The following is a 17,248-nucleotide window of genomic DNA, read 5'->3' as shown; positions in this document are numbered from 1 at the left end:
CTCGGATGCAGCTCACTGGCCCATGTGGGAATCGAACCAGCAACCCTGTTGCTCAGAGATCACACTCTTAACCAACTGAGCCACTCGGCCAGGCTGGTGACTTGTTTTTTAATCTTAAAACATCCACACAAATTTTACTTCTTATGTTAAAATATATCCATGTTTATTTTAATATTAAACCTCCTCTACCCCAAATCTTCTAAAAACAATTTTAAAAAAATGGATGCCCCTGGAAGATGCACAACATTTATCTTGTGGCTTCAAGTATCCTGGTCAGCGGTCCGGAGCCCCACCAAAAAGCACAAGAAGACTGGATGGTTTCTAAGGCCTCTGGTCCCAGCCAGGCCCAGGGAAGGAGTCCAGCTGGATAGACAGAGGGACCCGTGGCTCCCAGTACCCAAGGACCGAGGGCAGCAAGCCTTTAGGTTTAACATCACTGCCTGACCAAGACATATCCTAAAAGATGGTCACACCAAGGTGCCCCTGAGGCTAAACAGTTCCTCACCCAACCCCCCACTCCCAATAAATAAGCATGAAACCTGGCCACTGCAGCCTTAGCCCCTGGGATGTCCTGACAGGCAGGCCAGAGAGCTCCTAGAGCCCTGGGAACAGCTGCACTGCCATATACCCTCTTTTCCCAGGCCCCTGCCCAGGGTCCTGGGAGCTGCCTGCAAGGAGGGCAGACACGGACACCCCACGATTGCACAGAAGGGCCCCAAAGGGGCCTCTCTTCCTCTCTTTCCAGCAGGTCCAGGTCCTGCATCCTCAGCCTGGGGGCTGCAGCCCCTCCTTCCCAGGGTGGATGTGGTGGGGCACGTTGCTCCTCAGCAGGGGAGGCCCTATCCTTCCTCCCACCCACAGGGCTTTCTCTCCTGACCATCTGCTGTCCCATTCCAAGAGCCCAGGCCAAGGGCCAGGGTGCAGGCGGGAAGGGTCCCATCCACATGTATAGAGACCCAGCTGGGGCAGCTAATCATCTGAGTAGCGGTTCCCTGCAGGGAGAAGGAAAAAGAACAGGGAGGAAGGCATCAGGTGGGGACCAGGTAGAGCCAGCCAATGGCCCCACCCTTGATGCTCACCTAGGACGTTGAATTTGCATAGTGGGCAGGTTTGCTGGAGCATCAGCCAGGGGTCCACGCAGTCTCGGTGAAACTCATGCTTACAGGGGAGCACCCGGAGCCACTGTGGGGTAAGGGGAAAAGGCTCAGGCCACAGTGGTGGGCCTCCAGGTGGGGGTGCCTGGCCCCATGTCCTTATCTGAGCTGGGAACTAAAGCCACTGTGACCTGCCCCTACCCCTGGCCATTCTGCTTTCTGTAGTGCTGGTGAGGATGGTTCCAAGATCTTTTGGGGAGGTGGGGGGTGGGGTGTGTGTGTGTGTGTGTGTGTGTGTGTGTGTGTGTGTGTGTCTCTCTCTCTCTCTCTCTCTCTCTCTCGGGGGGAGGGGAGTCAGTTCATCACGTATCAGCCAATAGCTGGCCTCTGCCCAGGGCACTCACCTGCTTGTTGCAAAAGTAGTCCAGACACACAGCGCAGGTCTCAGCACCAGGCTCCAGGGGACCCTGTGCAGCTCTGCCCAGCCGGCAGCGTCGGGTCTTAAGGGATGCCAGTCTCCGTACCACACGGCGCTTGAGCAGGTCCACCTGTGGGGGGAGGACAGGAACAGTTTGGCAGGCCTGAGGGCTGAGGGCACTGGGACTCCCTTGGGCTGACTCCCACCTGGCCTCCTGGCTCCTGCTGGCTCTGTCTTGATGCCTGCCGCTGGGCTTGGACCATAAGGCCTGTGCACAGGAGCATGGCCACTAGCAGGATGGCGTTCCACAGCTGCTGCAGGGGCTTCTGGGGAGGGGAGCAGGGTGTCAAGGATGCTGGGGCCGCCCCATCCTCCTCCCCCACTAAATTTCTAAGGACCAGGCAAGGGAGGTCCATCGGCACTAGGCTCCCTGCTTCCTCTTCTGAAGCCTCCGTCCCAGGGTCTTTCCAGCTGTCTTCACTCCACCCTACACAGTGAGGCAACCCACATCTGTCCCCAGCCCAGGCCTCTCCTGGGCAACAAACCTGATGTTTTGGCACTCATGAAAGTGTCTATCTGGCAGCCTCACAGACACCCCAGCCCAGGGCCCTGTCACCTTCCCACCCCCATCCCTAAGCTGCATTTCTGATCTGCTTTCTAGTCCCTATCACCCCCCCACACACACACACACACACCTCCATCCAGGCTGAGAGGGCACCAGTCCCCAGGCCCTGCTGCCTCGCTCTCCTAGGGGTCTCATGTCCCTCCTCTCCAGACTCACCCATCCATTTCCCACCATAGCCCCTGGCGGCTCACCTTGCAGACTTGATCATGCAGCACCCCTGGCTGACATCCTTCCCTGTGACGCTTCCCTCCCCCATCCCTGCCTTCAGGAGAAAACCCAAACTCCTCCAGCCTGCCCTGAAGGTCCTCCCTCCCTCCTCTCAGCATCCGTTCCTTGCCCCCTCCCATGTCTGTACCTTTCCAAACACTGTTCCCCTCTTGGGAGCTCTCTTCTTCCTTGTCCCTTCGCTTGGCTAATGCCTTTGGATGCTCCTTGCTCTGGAAGCTCTCCCTGACCACTAGGGCTGGGCAAGTGCACCCCACCCGCCTACTCTAAACCTGTGTTTCCTTGCTGCTGCCCTTGGTGGTCCCATTGGAGGGAGAAAACCCCATCTGACATGCCTCACTTAGTCTTTGAGAGGCCCCGGGGGGCTGCACTGACTTAACTCCCATCCTATGCAGTATGGCAGCTAGGCTTTGACTACTAAACAGCTGGCTGAGGAAATGATGTGGCTGTGTAAGCAAAAACCGGCCCGCTCACAACATAGGCACACCTCACCCACACAGGCCCATTTCACCCGGTCTGTGGGTGTTTTATGACTAATAAACACATTCACTTAAAAGCTTTCTGCATTCCTAGTAGCATTTTGTCATCATGTTCTTCCCCTGCCAATGCTGAGTTCAACCACCATCATGTGGGGGAAGAGGGGACGAGAAATTATTTAATGTTAAAAGAGGCCACCATTCTGGACAAAGTTGGGTGCTGCTGGTGTCATGATATTGCTTTTGCTCACGTCAGAGGTACTCTGGGGGCCACTGCTGAGAGGTGTCTGTGAGTCCCAGCTCCCCATTCTATCCCACCCTCTCTCTGCTGGTTTGTGTCCCCATCAGCCTTTCATTCGTGGTGGAATGGTGGCACCTGCCCCAGGAAGCTCTCCACACCCCTAAGCTCAGGTGCCTTCACTATGCCCCAGAGGGCCCGTGCCCAACACCAGTTCAACGCTCAGCCCAGCAGAATGACAGTGTCTCTGGCCTATCTCCTCTCCAGATGGGGTCCCCTGAGCCCAGGGCCGGAGCTGCTCTGTCCTTGTGACCCCTGCCATGCTGAGCCAGGCTGACACCTGACAGGATTCAGAGTGGCCTTTACAGTGTAAGCTCTCCAGGGCAGAACCTGGAGCTCCGTGCTCTGCAGCGACCAGTGACCACTGGGTGGGCCGAGGGTGTGGCCAGCCTGGAGCTCTCCTGTAGGCCTGAGACCCAGCCTTCCCAGGCTCAGTGCATCTTGGAGACCTCCAGGTGAAGAGGGAGGGCAGGATTGGGGCTTGTACATCAGAACAGTAAGGCTGTGGATCATGGGACCTTTCTGGTGCTCTGGTGCTGCAGCTCTGGATTAGCAGAGGCTGGAGGGGTGATGACTGGGCCCTGGGGTCAGGGCTGAGCACTGGCCTCAGCCGTCCTTCAGACACTTCAGGTACAATGGCCACCCAACACTTGCACAGCCCACCCTGGACGGCAGTATGGCTGTTCAGCTTTGCCCTCTGTACCAGCCAGACGGGCCTACAGACTGTTATTCCCACCTCAAAGCCTCTTGGGCCCTTTCCCTGCCTGCTCCTAGTTCAAGCCTTTCTGCCCGCCCCTCCTCCCAGCCTCTCATCTGACAGCCCCCTCATCAAATTCCTGACCCACCCAGAGGTTTGTGTGGGCTGCCCTCCAGGGGGAGATACAGTGAGGCTCTCTTCTCTTCCAGAAAGCCCTTCCAATCCCCAGCCTCAGTGTCTGCTCCCTCCACAGAACTGTGGTTTGTGCTGCTCACAGGAATTAGCACGTGCTATCTAGGCTGAACTGCCAAAAGTTCCTTTTCCCCGCTTGTCTTTGAGGTCAGAGCCCAGGTCTTACAGCCTTTTGTACCATCCATAGCCCTTCTCATAGAGCCTCAAGTATCCTAGGATCTCAAAAGTTATTTGGTGACCATTGACTTACTCAAGCACTTATAACGATAAAGATTCAGAGTAGCTGCAGCTGCCCATTTGCTCAGTGCCCACTATGAGCCTACATACACAATTCCCTGACAATCCTATGGCTATGTGATGTCCCTGTTCACAAATGAGGAATATGAGACCAGAGAGGTTAAACGCTCAGCCTGAGATCACTCAGCTAAGGCTTCAGAGACTGAATTTGAACCCAAGTCTTCCTGACACTTGCTAGAGGCTGCGCACTAGGAGACTGGGGCATGCCGGCCTTGCACAGAATAGGGACTTGAGAAACACTTGCAGACAGAATACCTTTGAACCCTCTCGATGTTGAGCACTGGGAAATCCAGACACAAGTAAGACACAGCCCTGGCCTTCAGGAGACAAAGTCGTGCTCTCCAACACTTACATAGGATGGACTGTCCTAAGGGCCCATGAAGGGCCTGAGAGAGGGAGGTCTGAGAGCTGAGGGTATGAGGGAGGCTTTCCAAAGAAGGCAGGCAGAATGAGCTGTGAGGACTCTGGCTGGACTGGGATATATGGAGACAGAGAAAAATGGTGTCCATACCTGCAGCCAAGCATGGATAAGGCTTAATGGCAGGAGACCAGGGCATGTGTGAAAACCAGTAAATGGCACAGGATGGCGGAATATAAGAAGACTAGGAAAAAACAGGATAAGTGAGTGATCAGGAGAGCTGTGAAAGCCGTGTTAAGGAGTCTGAACTTTATTCTGCAGGCAATGGGGAGCCAAAGAAGGCCTCCGAGCAGGAGAATGACATGATAACAGCAGCAGCTAACATTGATTGTGCGTTGATCCTAAGTCAGGCACCACACTGAACACTCACAATAGCGCTGAGAGATGGAAATGGTGGTCCTTGCCACCCAGGTAGGGAGAGGCCACAGGATTTGAGACAAGGCATGTGTATGGTCCCACCTGAGCCTCCTCCCCCAGGGCACCCACCTGCTCCTGGGCCCGACTGCCTCCCAGGCACACCAAGTCCTGCCATCCTCCGTAGCCATCCTTGGAGAGGCCACAGGTAGTCCACAGGGTCAGCTTCCACTCGATGTTGGCTGATAGAGACTCTCCACTGGTGATCTCAGCTGTGGCCTGGGTCCTCCTGGGAGGGAAAGCCGCCAAGGAGCCAGATGGAAGGGCTCTTGGGAGAGATGGCCCACACTTCCCACCCAGCCTTGTAGGAAAAGGATACCCCCAACTATCACTCTGTAGCCCTTCTGCTCTGGCCCTCATGCCTTCCGTGGATTTTGGTTTTTCCAATCCTCATACCAGCCAGGCCAGGGAGGCCCAAAAGTCCAGGGAAAAGCCTGTCAATCAGGAATATGGCTTCCTCATTGCTGGAACCAATCCCCTCTGCCCACAGAGCCACCTCTTCACTCCAGGCCCTGGTACCTCCTTCCAGTCTCCTCACCCATTTTTCAGACCGGGAGACTACAGTCTGAAGGCTAACAGGAAAGGCTGTGGTCCTGAGACCCCCTGAGCCCATGACAGAGCCAAGGACCCATAGCACCCAGGCTCCCAGGCCCAGTCCTTTGAAGCCCAAACCCCAACTCACTGCAGCAGTGCCTCCAATAGCTTGGTGACATTGGAAGAATAATGGAGGACGATCACAGGCCTGAGCAGAAGCTGGGATATATCTAGCTGTAGGGGAACAGGGAGGTCAGCTGGCACTGTTCCTCTGTTCCCCAGTTTGTGTGCCCCCGAAGCCTGATCAAATTTACCTCTCGGACCACGTTGTGGTTCAAGATGAGGAGAAGCAGGGCAGAGGCTCCCAGGAAAAGTGCCCTCCGCATCTGCAGGACAGAGGCAGAAGGTAGCCCATACCCTACCCACACCTGTTGCTACAGTTGTTCTTAGCTCCTGGCACTGTAGTGAGTGCTTCCTCTGGACAGACTGGCTATAAGCTCCTTGAGGTCAAGGACAGAAACCCTTATTCCTCCTGCCTTCCCCCCAAATGCTTGTGGGATGCAAACAATGCCCTTCCTTCTCTGGTCCTAGCAGGGCAGGCCTGCCCAGTGACCCCTTGCAGGAATTCCCCATTGGATATTCTCAGAGCCAGGTGGAGCTTCCTGACTCTCTCAGGCCTCCCCCATCTCCATTTCCACACCATAAGGACTCTGTTTTCCAAAGTGGGGTCCCTTGCCTCACCCAGGCCCAGGGCTTTTCTGGAAGCTCCTTAAGGTCCCGCCTAATAGTCTGGCTCTATCAAATGCCTTGAAAACCCCTCCTCCAGCCCCCTTCCCCACGCACACCCCCTGCACCTGCTGGACCAGAGCCTTGGGATAGGCCTGAGGGCCACTGCCCTGACTCTCCTGGTGGAACTGGGCCTCCTGCTCCTTGCCCACATACGCCACTGCAATCCAGCCTTCTATGGGCACCTCCTGCTCAGCATCCACGATGTCCATCTGTGGGGTGAGGGGCCATGGGCAGAAGTGGGGGTGGGGGTGGGGAGGAGACGGATCAGGCACACAGGAGATGCAAGGCCAGAGATTGGGAATGAATTTGGAGGGGAGGGCGTCTGGGTCTCAGGTTCTGGAAACCGGAATGCTGCTCCTCCCCTGGGCAGCCTGGGGAGGAGGCGCTGGGCTGCCAGGGAGTGGTCCAGAATGAAGGCCAGATCTGGGTGCGGGTCTACACTGGCACCAGAGACAGATGGCTCGGCGGCGCTCACCAGCAGCAGGCGGCCGCCCAGCCGGGGCGCCGGGTCGGCCTCGGGGCCAATCCTGACGCCCTCCAGGATCAGAGCGTCCTGCCGCGGTAGCCTCACGTCCACCCGCACCGCACGGGCCCCGCCCCGTCCCGCCCCTGCCACAGGCTCGCTGCCGTCCGCAGCGGCCCCGGGCCCCGCCAGGCCCAGCCAAAGAGGCAGCAGGGGCAGCAGCAACAACAGCGGCGACGGCGGCGGAGGAGGAGGCGGCGACGGCGGCGACCTCAGCGCGGGGCGAGCCGTGGGGCCCATGGTCGGACCCAGCAAGCAGATGAGACAGGAACACAGGGGTCCTGGACGCGGGGGTAGCAGAGCAAGCGAGGCCGCGGCCGGACGGGGCGGGGCGCCGGGAGAGGGGCGGGGCTGTGGCCGGACGGGGCGGGGAGCCGGGAGTGGGATGGGCTTTCGGCGGCTCGGGCGCCCAGACCAGGCCGCGCGCGCCCCCTGGTGGCCATGGGGAATTCTGGCGCCGTTGGCCGGGAGGCCTGGGTCAACCGTGTGGAGGTGGGAAGTCAAAGTGCTCACAGCTTGCTGGGTTGTCAGAAGCGGCGACTGGGGCAGAGAGCGAGAGACATAGTTTGAAGGGACGACTTGGGGAGGCGGAGACACGATCAGGGCCAGAGAAGGGCAAGAACGAGGGATATCTGGGGGCCTGGAGGCTGGAGTGCGTCTGATGATTCCACCATGTGGCCTGGGCCAAATTGCACCCCACTCTTCCCTGGGCCTCTGTTTCTCCCCCCGGACCAAACGCCAGAGAATCTGAGATTGGCGTGGGAGTCAGCTGGGGGAGATTGAGGCAAGGGTCCTAGAGTAACAGAGAGAGGGACTGGGGATGCTTGCCTAGGCGGAACAGGCCAGACACAATTCAGTGGGGCAGAGACTCTGGGTCCTCAGGGAAGTCACTTTTCTGGGCTGTGAAGTGAGCACAGTATAAGACCAGCACTACCTAGCCCCCAACAAGTAATCTCAGATGCCTGCCAGAATGTGAAAGTTCCACGAACTGTCCTCAAACTCATCCTATTCTCCAAGGGTTGCTGGGAGCTGGCTCAGCCTGAAAGCCTTTTAAAAATTGCACTGTGAGAAAAGGCCAGATGAGTCATGACACTCATTTTCCTAATATTTTATTATGAAAAATATCAAACATACAGAAAGATTGAGACTTCTACAGTGAACATCCATATAACCACCAACACTGAATCGTCAAGGTGCTCCAGAAGAATAAGGTGGAGAAAACAAGACAGCCTGATATCAGCCCAAAGACAGACAAATGGGACATCAAACAAAGAAGCCAAAAACAGATCCACACACATAAACATGGCTATGTCAGAGGAAGCAATGCAATTGGGGGAGGGAGGAGGAAGTATGATGGACTGTTTGATAAACTGCTAAAAAAATGGGTTAACAATAAGGAAAAGAAATGAAATTGGACACCTATTGCACATCATACACAAACTATCAATTCCATGTGAATTAAAATCATGAAAAGTCATACTTTAAACATTTTTAGAAAGAAACAACAGGGGCCGGCCGAGTGGCGCATTGGTTAAGAGTTGGCTTTGGACGCCTTCTCTGAGCAGCAGGGCCCCGATTTGGATCCCACATGAGGGCCAGTGATGCTGCGCCCTCTACAGCTAAGATGGTGAACAACAGCTCAACCTGGAGCTGGGCTGCAGTGAGTCACCGGCGATGGCATAGGCTGCAGTGGGGTTGGCTGGCAGCGGGCGTGAGCTCCCATGAGCAGCCGTCCAACGGCCAGTGAGCAACTGCCTCACCCGGGAAGAGCGCAATGATAATACTAACATGGGCCAGTGAAGCAACGTCCTCCACAACTAGACTGAAGAACAGCAACTTGTCTGTTTCCCTTCCCCGATTCCCCAATGCTGTTTGCTCCCCCAGTTCCCCAATAAAATCTTTAAAAAAGAAACAAAATTTTGATTACTTCAAGATCGGGAGAGATTTCTTAATGCATAAAAGCAGATTATAAAGAAAAAGATTGAAAAAAATTCATTCACAATAAAAGGATTGTTAATGAAAACATTGTAATAAAGTGGCAGGGAAAGCTACAAACTGGGAGAAGGTATTTGCAACCACATGGTTCATTATGCAGTCTATACAAATACCTAAATATGGGCTACAAGATGCAAATAGGCATTTGACAAAAGAGGAAACAAGAATGGTCAATAAATATGAAAAGATGCTCAACCTAGGGGCCAGCCGGGTGGCTCAGTTGGTTAGAAAGTGAGCTCTGAGAACAACAGGGTCACTGGTTCGATTCCCACATGAGCCAGTGAGCTGTGCCTGAGCTGAGCTGCCACTGAGCTGGTGATGGGTGGCTGGATGGCTCAGTTGGTTAGAGTGAGTGCTCTTAACAACAAGGTTACCGGTTCGGTTCCCACAAGGTTACAGGCTGTGCCGGCCCCCCCCCCGCCGCCGCAAACTAGATTGAAAGTGATGACTGGACTTGGAGCTGAGCTGCGCCCTCCACAACTAAGATTGAAGGACAACAACTTGACTTGGAGCTGATTGGTCCTGGAAAAACACAATGTTCCCCTTCCCCAATTCCCCAATAAAATCTTAAAAAAAAAAAGAAAGAAAGAAAAGATGCTTAACCTAATCATTAATCAGTGAAATACAAATTAAAATCATTTGAGAGATCAACTGGTAAAAATTTAAGAGTCTGGTAATATCAAGTGTTGGTAGGGGTGTGGAGCAATGGAATCTATATACTGCTAATGGTTGTACAGCCTGGTTGTACTGGTCCAGTACAGCCACACTGGAAACTATTTTATATCAAATAAACCAATATGTACATTCTCAGGAATTCTGCTCCTGGGTCTATGCTCTAGAACAGTGGTTCTCAATACAAAGAATATTAGAATCATCTAAGGATCTTCTACAAAATACTGATGCCCATCCCCTATTCTAAATCAACTGAATTGTTGTCTCTGGAGGTGGGAATTTGTTGCCGGAAATGATTAAAAAAAAACCCAAAAAAACAAAAAACATACACACCAAGTGACGCTAATGTGCAGACCTGGCTGAGAACCATTTCCAAGGCATGGGCTGAACAGCCCTATTTATTAATAAATAGTAAAAAATTGAAAACAGCCCAACTCTCCATCACTGGAAGAGATAAACTGTGGTATGTTTACCCTTGCATAGGTTACTAACATTCCTTTGTAGGTATGAAATCACTCTTGAGGTCTCTTGGTTTTCCATGGAGAGTCTTGCTTCTCTGATTCGGTGAATGTCTCAGCCCATGTGTCAGCCCCAATGACAATGTTGCAAAGTCATACCCTGTAATTAGCCAGGCTGTTGGCTTCATGTCTGCCTATACCTATTCCTGCTAATTGCTTCCTACCCCCCATCCCACCCACCCAGGCAGGGGGTCCTCACTGCCTCCCCAACACATGCACATACACCAACCAGACACAGATCCTTACTCACACCTGTCCCCAACCTAGAACACGTTTCCACTTCCTGACAAATAGCCACATCTGAGCCATCCATCAGTGGGAGCTAGAGCGCCCTGTGAACTTGGTGAGTAAAGAGAGTTACCCTGTGATTACCTCCCACGGGGTAACCCTCGGTTATCCTGGAAGAGACAAATCTTGCCGATGTAATCTCAATGTGGGAGAGTGTAGCCTAGCCCAGCCCTGCCTAGCCCGGGGCCTTCTGCTATTGCTGGAGTAGGGATGGGGGTGGGTGGAGGAGCAAGCAGTAAAGGTCAGAGTTGCCACTGGAGGAAGTATAAGCCCAGGAATTGGTATAAAGGACCAGACCAGACTGGTATAAAGGGAGATGAGTGCTGGGCAAGGCCCTGTTTGGGAGCAGAGCATCTGAGGAGGAAACTGGAGGGCTCCAGCGGGAGACAAGGGATCCTAGCTGGGAGAGGAGGTAGGCTATTGGGCCTGGTGCTGGCCCTTGGGATGGACGGACAGACCACTCAGCCAGGTCCCAGCTTGCTTCACTTCTGGGGCTGAGTAGGGAGCTGGCAGGGATAGGGCTGTCACTCTCTCACCATGTACCTCCAGGCAGGCCACTTCCCTTTTCGTGGCCTGTGTCCCCAACTGTAAAATGGGAGTTCGACAAAAAGATTTGGGGGAATCCTTTCAACAGACATGCTGTGATTCCAGGCGGCATGAGTCTTGGAATACAAGGTTTCCTGGCCCTGGGCTGGGCTGTGAACTGTGTGGGGGCCCCCACTGCCCCAATCTCTCTTCACACCCTAAAGCTATAGGGCAAACTAGAAGAAATAAAGCTGTTAACAAAAGTGTGAGGCATGGGGTGCATTATCCCACATGGGAACAGAGTAGGGGTGGTGAAATGTTTTGGACTCAGTACCAAGAATGGGATGTAAGGTAAGGCCAGTGAATTCCCTGGACACGAGCCCACAGCTGCTCTTCGTCTGCTGTGACACGAGTTCTTCAGTGTGGTGCCATAAACATGGATGAGGCATTCCATGAGCACACGATGGTGGTGCTGGCAGAAAGATGAAAGGTAGGCAAATCAATATTCAGAATAGGTGCCTGCTGTAGTGATTGAACTTCGGTCCCCTCTGTTATGGAAGGGACCGATATAATGAAGCAGCCACCAGGTGGCAGGCTAGCATTGGTTTCTGTTTTTACAAAGGGACTTGAGGAAGGCAAGGCCTAGCTCACAAAAATGTACACCCCCCCACCCCCCACCCCGGAACCTCAGGCCCAGTGACAACAAGAGAGGGCTAGGTTGGAGGGCTGTATTTACAGAACTTGGGGTCTTGAGATTTCTTCACCTTGTAGGCATGAGCCCCAGGACATAAGAAGTCGTCTTTAAAAAAAATCTTAGACTGTCCCTTGGTTGCCTGGTGATTCATATGTAGAATATACGAATACATAAATATGGGCTACAAGATGCAAATAGGCATTTGACAAAAGAGGAAACAAGAATGGTCGACAAATATGACAAGATGCTCAACCTCCCTCCACTCACCCAGATGCCAGAGAGGGGTAACGACTTGCCCAAGACCACACAGGCTAGGTGTAGAGTAGCAGCAGAGGGCTGTAGTGTGCGGGAGAGGAAGGCCTGCAGAGTGGATGGACAGTCAGAGGCCAGTCCTTCCCTGGGTTCAGCCCTTGGGGGGCAGAGCAAATGTTGGGTCATGCCTACAAATGGATGTTGATTGTCGGCAGGGTTCTGGGCACTGGGCATGGAGCAGTGACCATGACAAGCAACGGCTCCTGCACTTCAGAATAATCAACTATAACCACATCCATCAGCGAGATCATTTCAGACCCTGGAAAGTGCCATATTAAGGAGATAAAGTGACTTTAGAGAGTGACAGGGCGCAGGGGGCTGCTTCAGCTCTGGTACCAAGAGAAGAAAGGCCACTCTGAGAGGTGGTGTTGAGACCTGCCTGGCAAGAATATTGCGGAAGAAACAGAAAGTTCAAGTAAAAACAGCGGATACATTTACTATGTTCCAAGCACTGTTCTAGGTCCTTTGCACGAATTAGCTCATTTAACCTCATCACAACCTTATGAGGTAGTAAAATTATCATTGCCATTTTACAGAAGGGAAATTGAGGCACAGGGGTCAAGTGACCTTGGTAGGTGAGAACCAGGACCTGAATCCAGGTAGTTTGCTGCAGAGTCGGTGGGCTCAGCCCATACCGTTTTGCTCCTCAAAGGCACTGACACAGAATGACCAAGTCTGACTATAAAATCTGGATTCTATGTTGAATGGGGGTAGGGGCAGAAATGACAACCCACTCTTCCCAAGGGGGGCCTTGTGCCAGCTAGTGCCTGGTCTCCAGCACTTCCCCCTGCCCTCCCCTCCCCCTCCATGGGGAGCCCTGAAGTCCCAGCTCCCTGCCCCCAGCCTCTGGGTTCACTGCTAACTGGGCCACCTCACTCTAAAGGGATTTGACTCCAGGAGACAACTAGAGACTTGTGAGAAAAGGCTTAGGGATTAGACAATGATATCTGGGAAGGCAAGGGACTTAATTAGGGGGGTTCAGGTGTGGGAAGTGGGGCGGGGAGAGGATTTATGTCTTCACAAAGCCAGGGTGGACTGCGGAAGTGAGGAGGAACTGGGCTCCTGGAGAGGAGCCGGACGGGGCTCAGCTTCTCACGTTCTGTTGTGTCTTCAGAAATAACACATAATAGTATTGATAATCCCTCACATTTGTGCACCCATAGCTTTACCAGCCATTATTTCACTTGGAATTCTCACAGCAGCCTTGAGAAAGAGGCAAGGATTACATTTGTCTCCAGGTTACTGGCACCCAGAGAAAGCAGGTGACTGTCTCACCAAAGGAGCTGGGGTTTGGCTCCAGGCCCCACTGCTCTTGGCCCAGGACTGCTTCCTCTGTTCTCAGAGTTAGTGCAGGGGGAGAAGTAGGGGGTGGGTGCAAAGAAGCTGCAGCCAAAAGTCATGGGAAACTCAGGTTGCCACCTACTAGACTGAAGTCCCTAAAGACCCCTGGCCTCCTCACTGGGGGCGGGGGCGGAGGGGAAGGCAGGAGGGAGAACAAAGAGTGAGGGAATAGAGGGGTTGCCATTCTGTATTCTTTGCAGTGGGGCAGGGCTGCTGCTGGAACCCAAGGGGCCTGAAAAGAGGGCTTCTTATCCACTTCCCTCCCATAACCTCCATTTGTGGCCCTTCAACCTTCAGAGGCATTTTTCGTCCATAGTCTGACCTTACCCTGGCAGATGTTCTAGACTTGTTCAACACTAAGGGTGCTGGAGCCCCAAAAGGAGAAAGATACCCCTCCCAAGATCCCATGGAGCATCCTCAGCTCAAGGATCTCAGAATACCTCCTCCCACCCCACCTCACCACTGCTCAGAGACCCTTCCTGACTGCCACTCCTACATCCACACACCCCCAAGCCCTGCTTCTTATCTGGCCCCCTCACCTCGCCATAGCCTGGGCATGCTCCCCCCGCCTCCAATACTCTAAATTCCACTAGGACAGTTTTTTGTTTGTTTGTTTGTTTTTTAAGATTCTATTGGGGAATCGGGGAAGGGAAACAGACAAGTTGCTGTTTTTTTGTTCTTCAGTTTAGTTGTGGAGGACGTTGCTTCACTGGCCTATGTTGGTACTGTGATCATTGCGCTCTTCCTGGCTGAGGCAGATGGGTCGCCGGCCACTGGACGGCCGCTCACGGCAGCTCCCAGCAGCTCACACTGGCTGCCAGCCACTCACGGTAGCTTATGGCAGCCCACTGCAGCCCCACTGCAGCCTATGCCATTGCCGGCGACTCACAGCAGCCCAGCTCCAGGTTGAGCTGTTGTTCACCATCTTAGCTGTAGAGGGCGCAGCATCACTGGCCCTCATGTGGGATCCAAATCGGGGCCCTGCTGCTCAGAGCTGGCGTCCAAAACCAACTCTTAACCAATGCGCCACTCAGCTGGCCTGAGGGCAGCTTTTTTACTCCATGATTAGCACAGTGCTCAGTTAAATATATGTGGAATGAATGAATGTATGAATAAATGAAGGAAAAGGCCTCCTGCCCTCTCCAATCTGGCTGACTCCTGCTCAGCCATCAGGTCTGTGGAGAACCTGGGAAACCCCCACCCTCTGACTGTGTGGGGACTGTCCTGTCTGCCCCCTGTAGGGTGGCACTGGCTGCACTGGAATGACTTGTTGCCTTGGCTGTCTGCACGTAGACTGGGGACTCCCTGAAGGCAGGGCCTGGTTGGACACCTCGTCTGAGGTGTCCCATGCCTGCCACCATGCCCACTGCATAAATAGTACTTATGGAGCAAAGAATAAAAAGTGCTCAGGCTCCCAGTTCCAGTCAGAAGTGGAAGCCTGGGCCACCTGGAAGGGGAAGCAGGTGCTTCCTCATCTGCTGCTGTCACCTTTGCTGTGGAGGCCCTGAAGTCGCAGGTATCTCGGATTTCTTCATTCTTTCCCCACTTTGTTGGAAAAGGACTTGAGGCAGCTGCAGTCCCACATGGCAGGACTGGGAGGGGGCGAGGAGGCCCGAGTCAGGGCCTTTCTGGAGGGCCTCCTGCAAGCACAAGGACTTTCCAGAGAGTTCCTGTTGTCCTGGCCCTGTGGAAGTAGAGTGTTCTACAAATATTTGCAGAAGGGTTTAAAAGACTGTTCCCTCCAACTTGCAATTCACTGTACTAACCTCTGCACCACCCTTATCCTGCTGACACCACAGAATCAGAGGACAGAGGACCTAGTGGCCTTTGATCTTGAGGTTAATGCCCTTGTTTTAGAGAATAGGTATCCAAGGCCCAGAGGTCAAGGACAAACCACCCTGAGGAGGCCCTACATGCTCATTGCTGAAGAGTCACTGCAGCGTATTCACTCAAGAATTCGGCCTAAAGCCCTTGTTCTGGACTTTCCGTCCAGTGTGCCTGGAGCCACCTCCCAGAGGAATCTCAACCTCAGAGCACTAACTCCTAAGACTAGAATGGTCAGCCCACGTTCCTCCTAAATCTCTATGCTCCAGCAGCCTGTTTTCAGCCATTCACACTACCTTGCCCAGCAAGGTATACTCAGAACAGCACACCTATCCCAGCTCTGCCAAGTGGCAGGGCCTGGCTCTCACCTTGGGCCTGCCTGACCCCGAGGCTGGGCTCTTCCTGTTGGGCCTGGCTGTTGCCAGACAGTCACCCCTACAACACAAAGTAGTCAGTGTCAGGGTCAGAAGAGAGAGGCTACTGGTTGGCAGAAGTCACGTTGGAATGGGTAGATCGGCGAGAGGTTCCTAGAAACAGCATTGGATCAGGGCTTTGAAGGCTAGGGAGGATCTGGCAGGAGGAAACAGGAGAGGGCAGCAACGTTGACAGAGGCAAGAAGGTAGAGGTGCATCTGAAGGACAGCATGGAGCTTCTCTTACTAAAATGACCATGTGTGAAGGGGAGGAGCTATATTATAGGGCACAAGGGATGCTGGGACGAGATGAGGGTAGGCCTTGAATGCAAGTCAAGGAACTAGTGAGCCACTGCCGATTCTTGAGCAGGGGAGCAACATACCTAGCAAGGATAGAGAATTGTCAGGCAGGGGCTGGGGAATAGAGAAAAGGTAAGGATGGGGACGAGGGACTCTCTCTTAGTAACCAGCTTGGAGGAGTTCACCAGATTATTATTCTAGGATTTATATTATCAGATTAACTAGCTGTTCCATAGTGGACTGAAGATAGAGAAGTTTCAGTGGAGGAAGAAGCAGGTAGCCACGGGACCTGGGAAGGGCAGAATTTACTTAGGCCTTTATTGTGGGTAATGCCAGGTTCCTGGAGGAGTAGTGTGTGGGGGTGGGGGAGGGGGTTGGTTGGAGCTGGGGACTGTTTTCTGCTGGGTGAATGTTTTCCTTGTGCTTTCCCAGGCAGCTTCTGCGTGTAGCTCCCGGGTGAGTCCATGCCTTGGCCCACAGGTATCTGGCAGTTTTTGGCCCAGAAGATAGGAATTTGGGTTCAAGTCCCAACTCTGCATGCGCTCTTACCCTCAGGTTCCTCAATCACCTGACCTTCCCGCCATGGGCTTAAATGAATAGCTAGATCTGAAAGTGCCCTGTAAACTGTCAAGTGTCCAACCAACATAAGGGTTGTTCTATTTTCCTCGGGGTAGGCCCTACACAGAAATGAACATCTTGCCCCTGGAAGGGTCTGAAATAAAGATCTCAGCCACATATCCAGCAAGGAAGGCAGCCATGCCCTGCCCTAAGCCAGAAGCTGATGATTTTTTTAACTAGGGCAAGACTGCTGGGACTGACTGAAAACACTTCACAGAGGTGGGGTGCAGGCTGTCAGCCACAGGGCTGAACCTGTGCCCTACAGAAGGCTTCCATGGTGGAGGCCCCGACAGGTGCAGAGTGAAAGCCTCCCAAGTCTTTAATGGGCCTGCTATAGCTTGCCTCTGCCTTCTACCCCAGAGAGCCTGGGGGTGTTCTGCTTTCTGCTCTCTTAGAGATGTAAGTGTAGAGGTGGGAGGGGAAGCATTCTGGGAGGCAGGGTGCCCACAGGCTTCCGGGCTCAGTTCTGCCTGCGTTAATTCTAGGCAGTAAAGTGAGGGTGTGACTGTGGCAGGTACCAGCAAAACTCTCCAAGGCCTCTTAACGATTTGGGGGGAATGTATGCCTTCTTTGGGCCTAGCTTCCACAGCTGTAAAGTGAGGCGAGCTGCCTGATTCCTGAATGATCTATGTTTATATGTGAATCTCCTTCCCAGGGCTCCCCCAGCACCTGTCTCTGTGCCTGTTGGAGCATTTCTTGCATTCTTTCACCACATATTTATTGAACAGCCCATGTGGAAGATGCTCTGT

At 53.5% G+C, this 17,248-nt stretch overlaps 1 protein-coding gene across 4 annotated transcripts; it reads right to left on the bottom strand.

Moving 5' to 3' along the window:
• Positions 1-58: 58 nt before the first annotated feature.
• Positions 59-7,332, bottom strand: RNF215 (ring finger protein 215). Of its 4 annotated transcripts, XM_019643242.1 has the most exons (9): positions 6,953-7,332; positions 6,543-6,686; positions 6,003-6,074; positions 5,837-5,922; positions 5,227-5,383; positions 1,719-1,838; positions 1,499-1,642; positions 1,080-1,182; positions 61-992 (listed from the first exon to the last, which is right to left on the bottom strand). In XM_019643242.1, the coding sequence occupies exons 1-9, from the start codon at positions 7,238-7,240 to the stop codon at positions 970-972; spliced, it is 1,137 nt and encodes a 378-aa protein (XP_019498787.1). In that variant the 5' UTR covers positions 7,241-7,332; the 3' UTR covers positions 61-969. The 4 variants fall into 4 exon arrangements, with proteins under 4 accessions (XP_019498789.1, XP_019498785.1, XP_019498787.1 ...); XM_019643240.1 differs by having other exon boundaries at positions 60-1,182; XM_019643244.1 differs by lacking the exon at positions 1,719-1,838 and having other exon boundaries at positions 59-1,182.
• Between the last annotated feature and the right edge of the window lie 9,916 nt (positions 7,333-17,248).

The sequence above is a fragment of the Hipposideros armiger genome, unplaced genomic scaffold, assembly GCF_001890085.2.
Source record: "Hipposideros armiger isolate ML-2016 unplaced genomic scaffold, ASM189008v1 scaffold_75, whole genome shotgun sequence".
In the NCBI taxonomy this organism is placed as follows: Eukaryota; Metazoa; Chordata; class Mammalia; order Chiroptera; family Hipposideridae; genus Hipposideros; species Hipposideros armiger.
The sequence above is the reverse complement of the archived record's forward strand: the minus strand, read 5'-3'. Positions and strand labels throughout refer to the sequence as shown.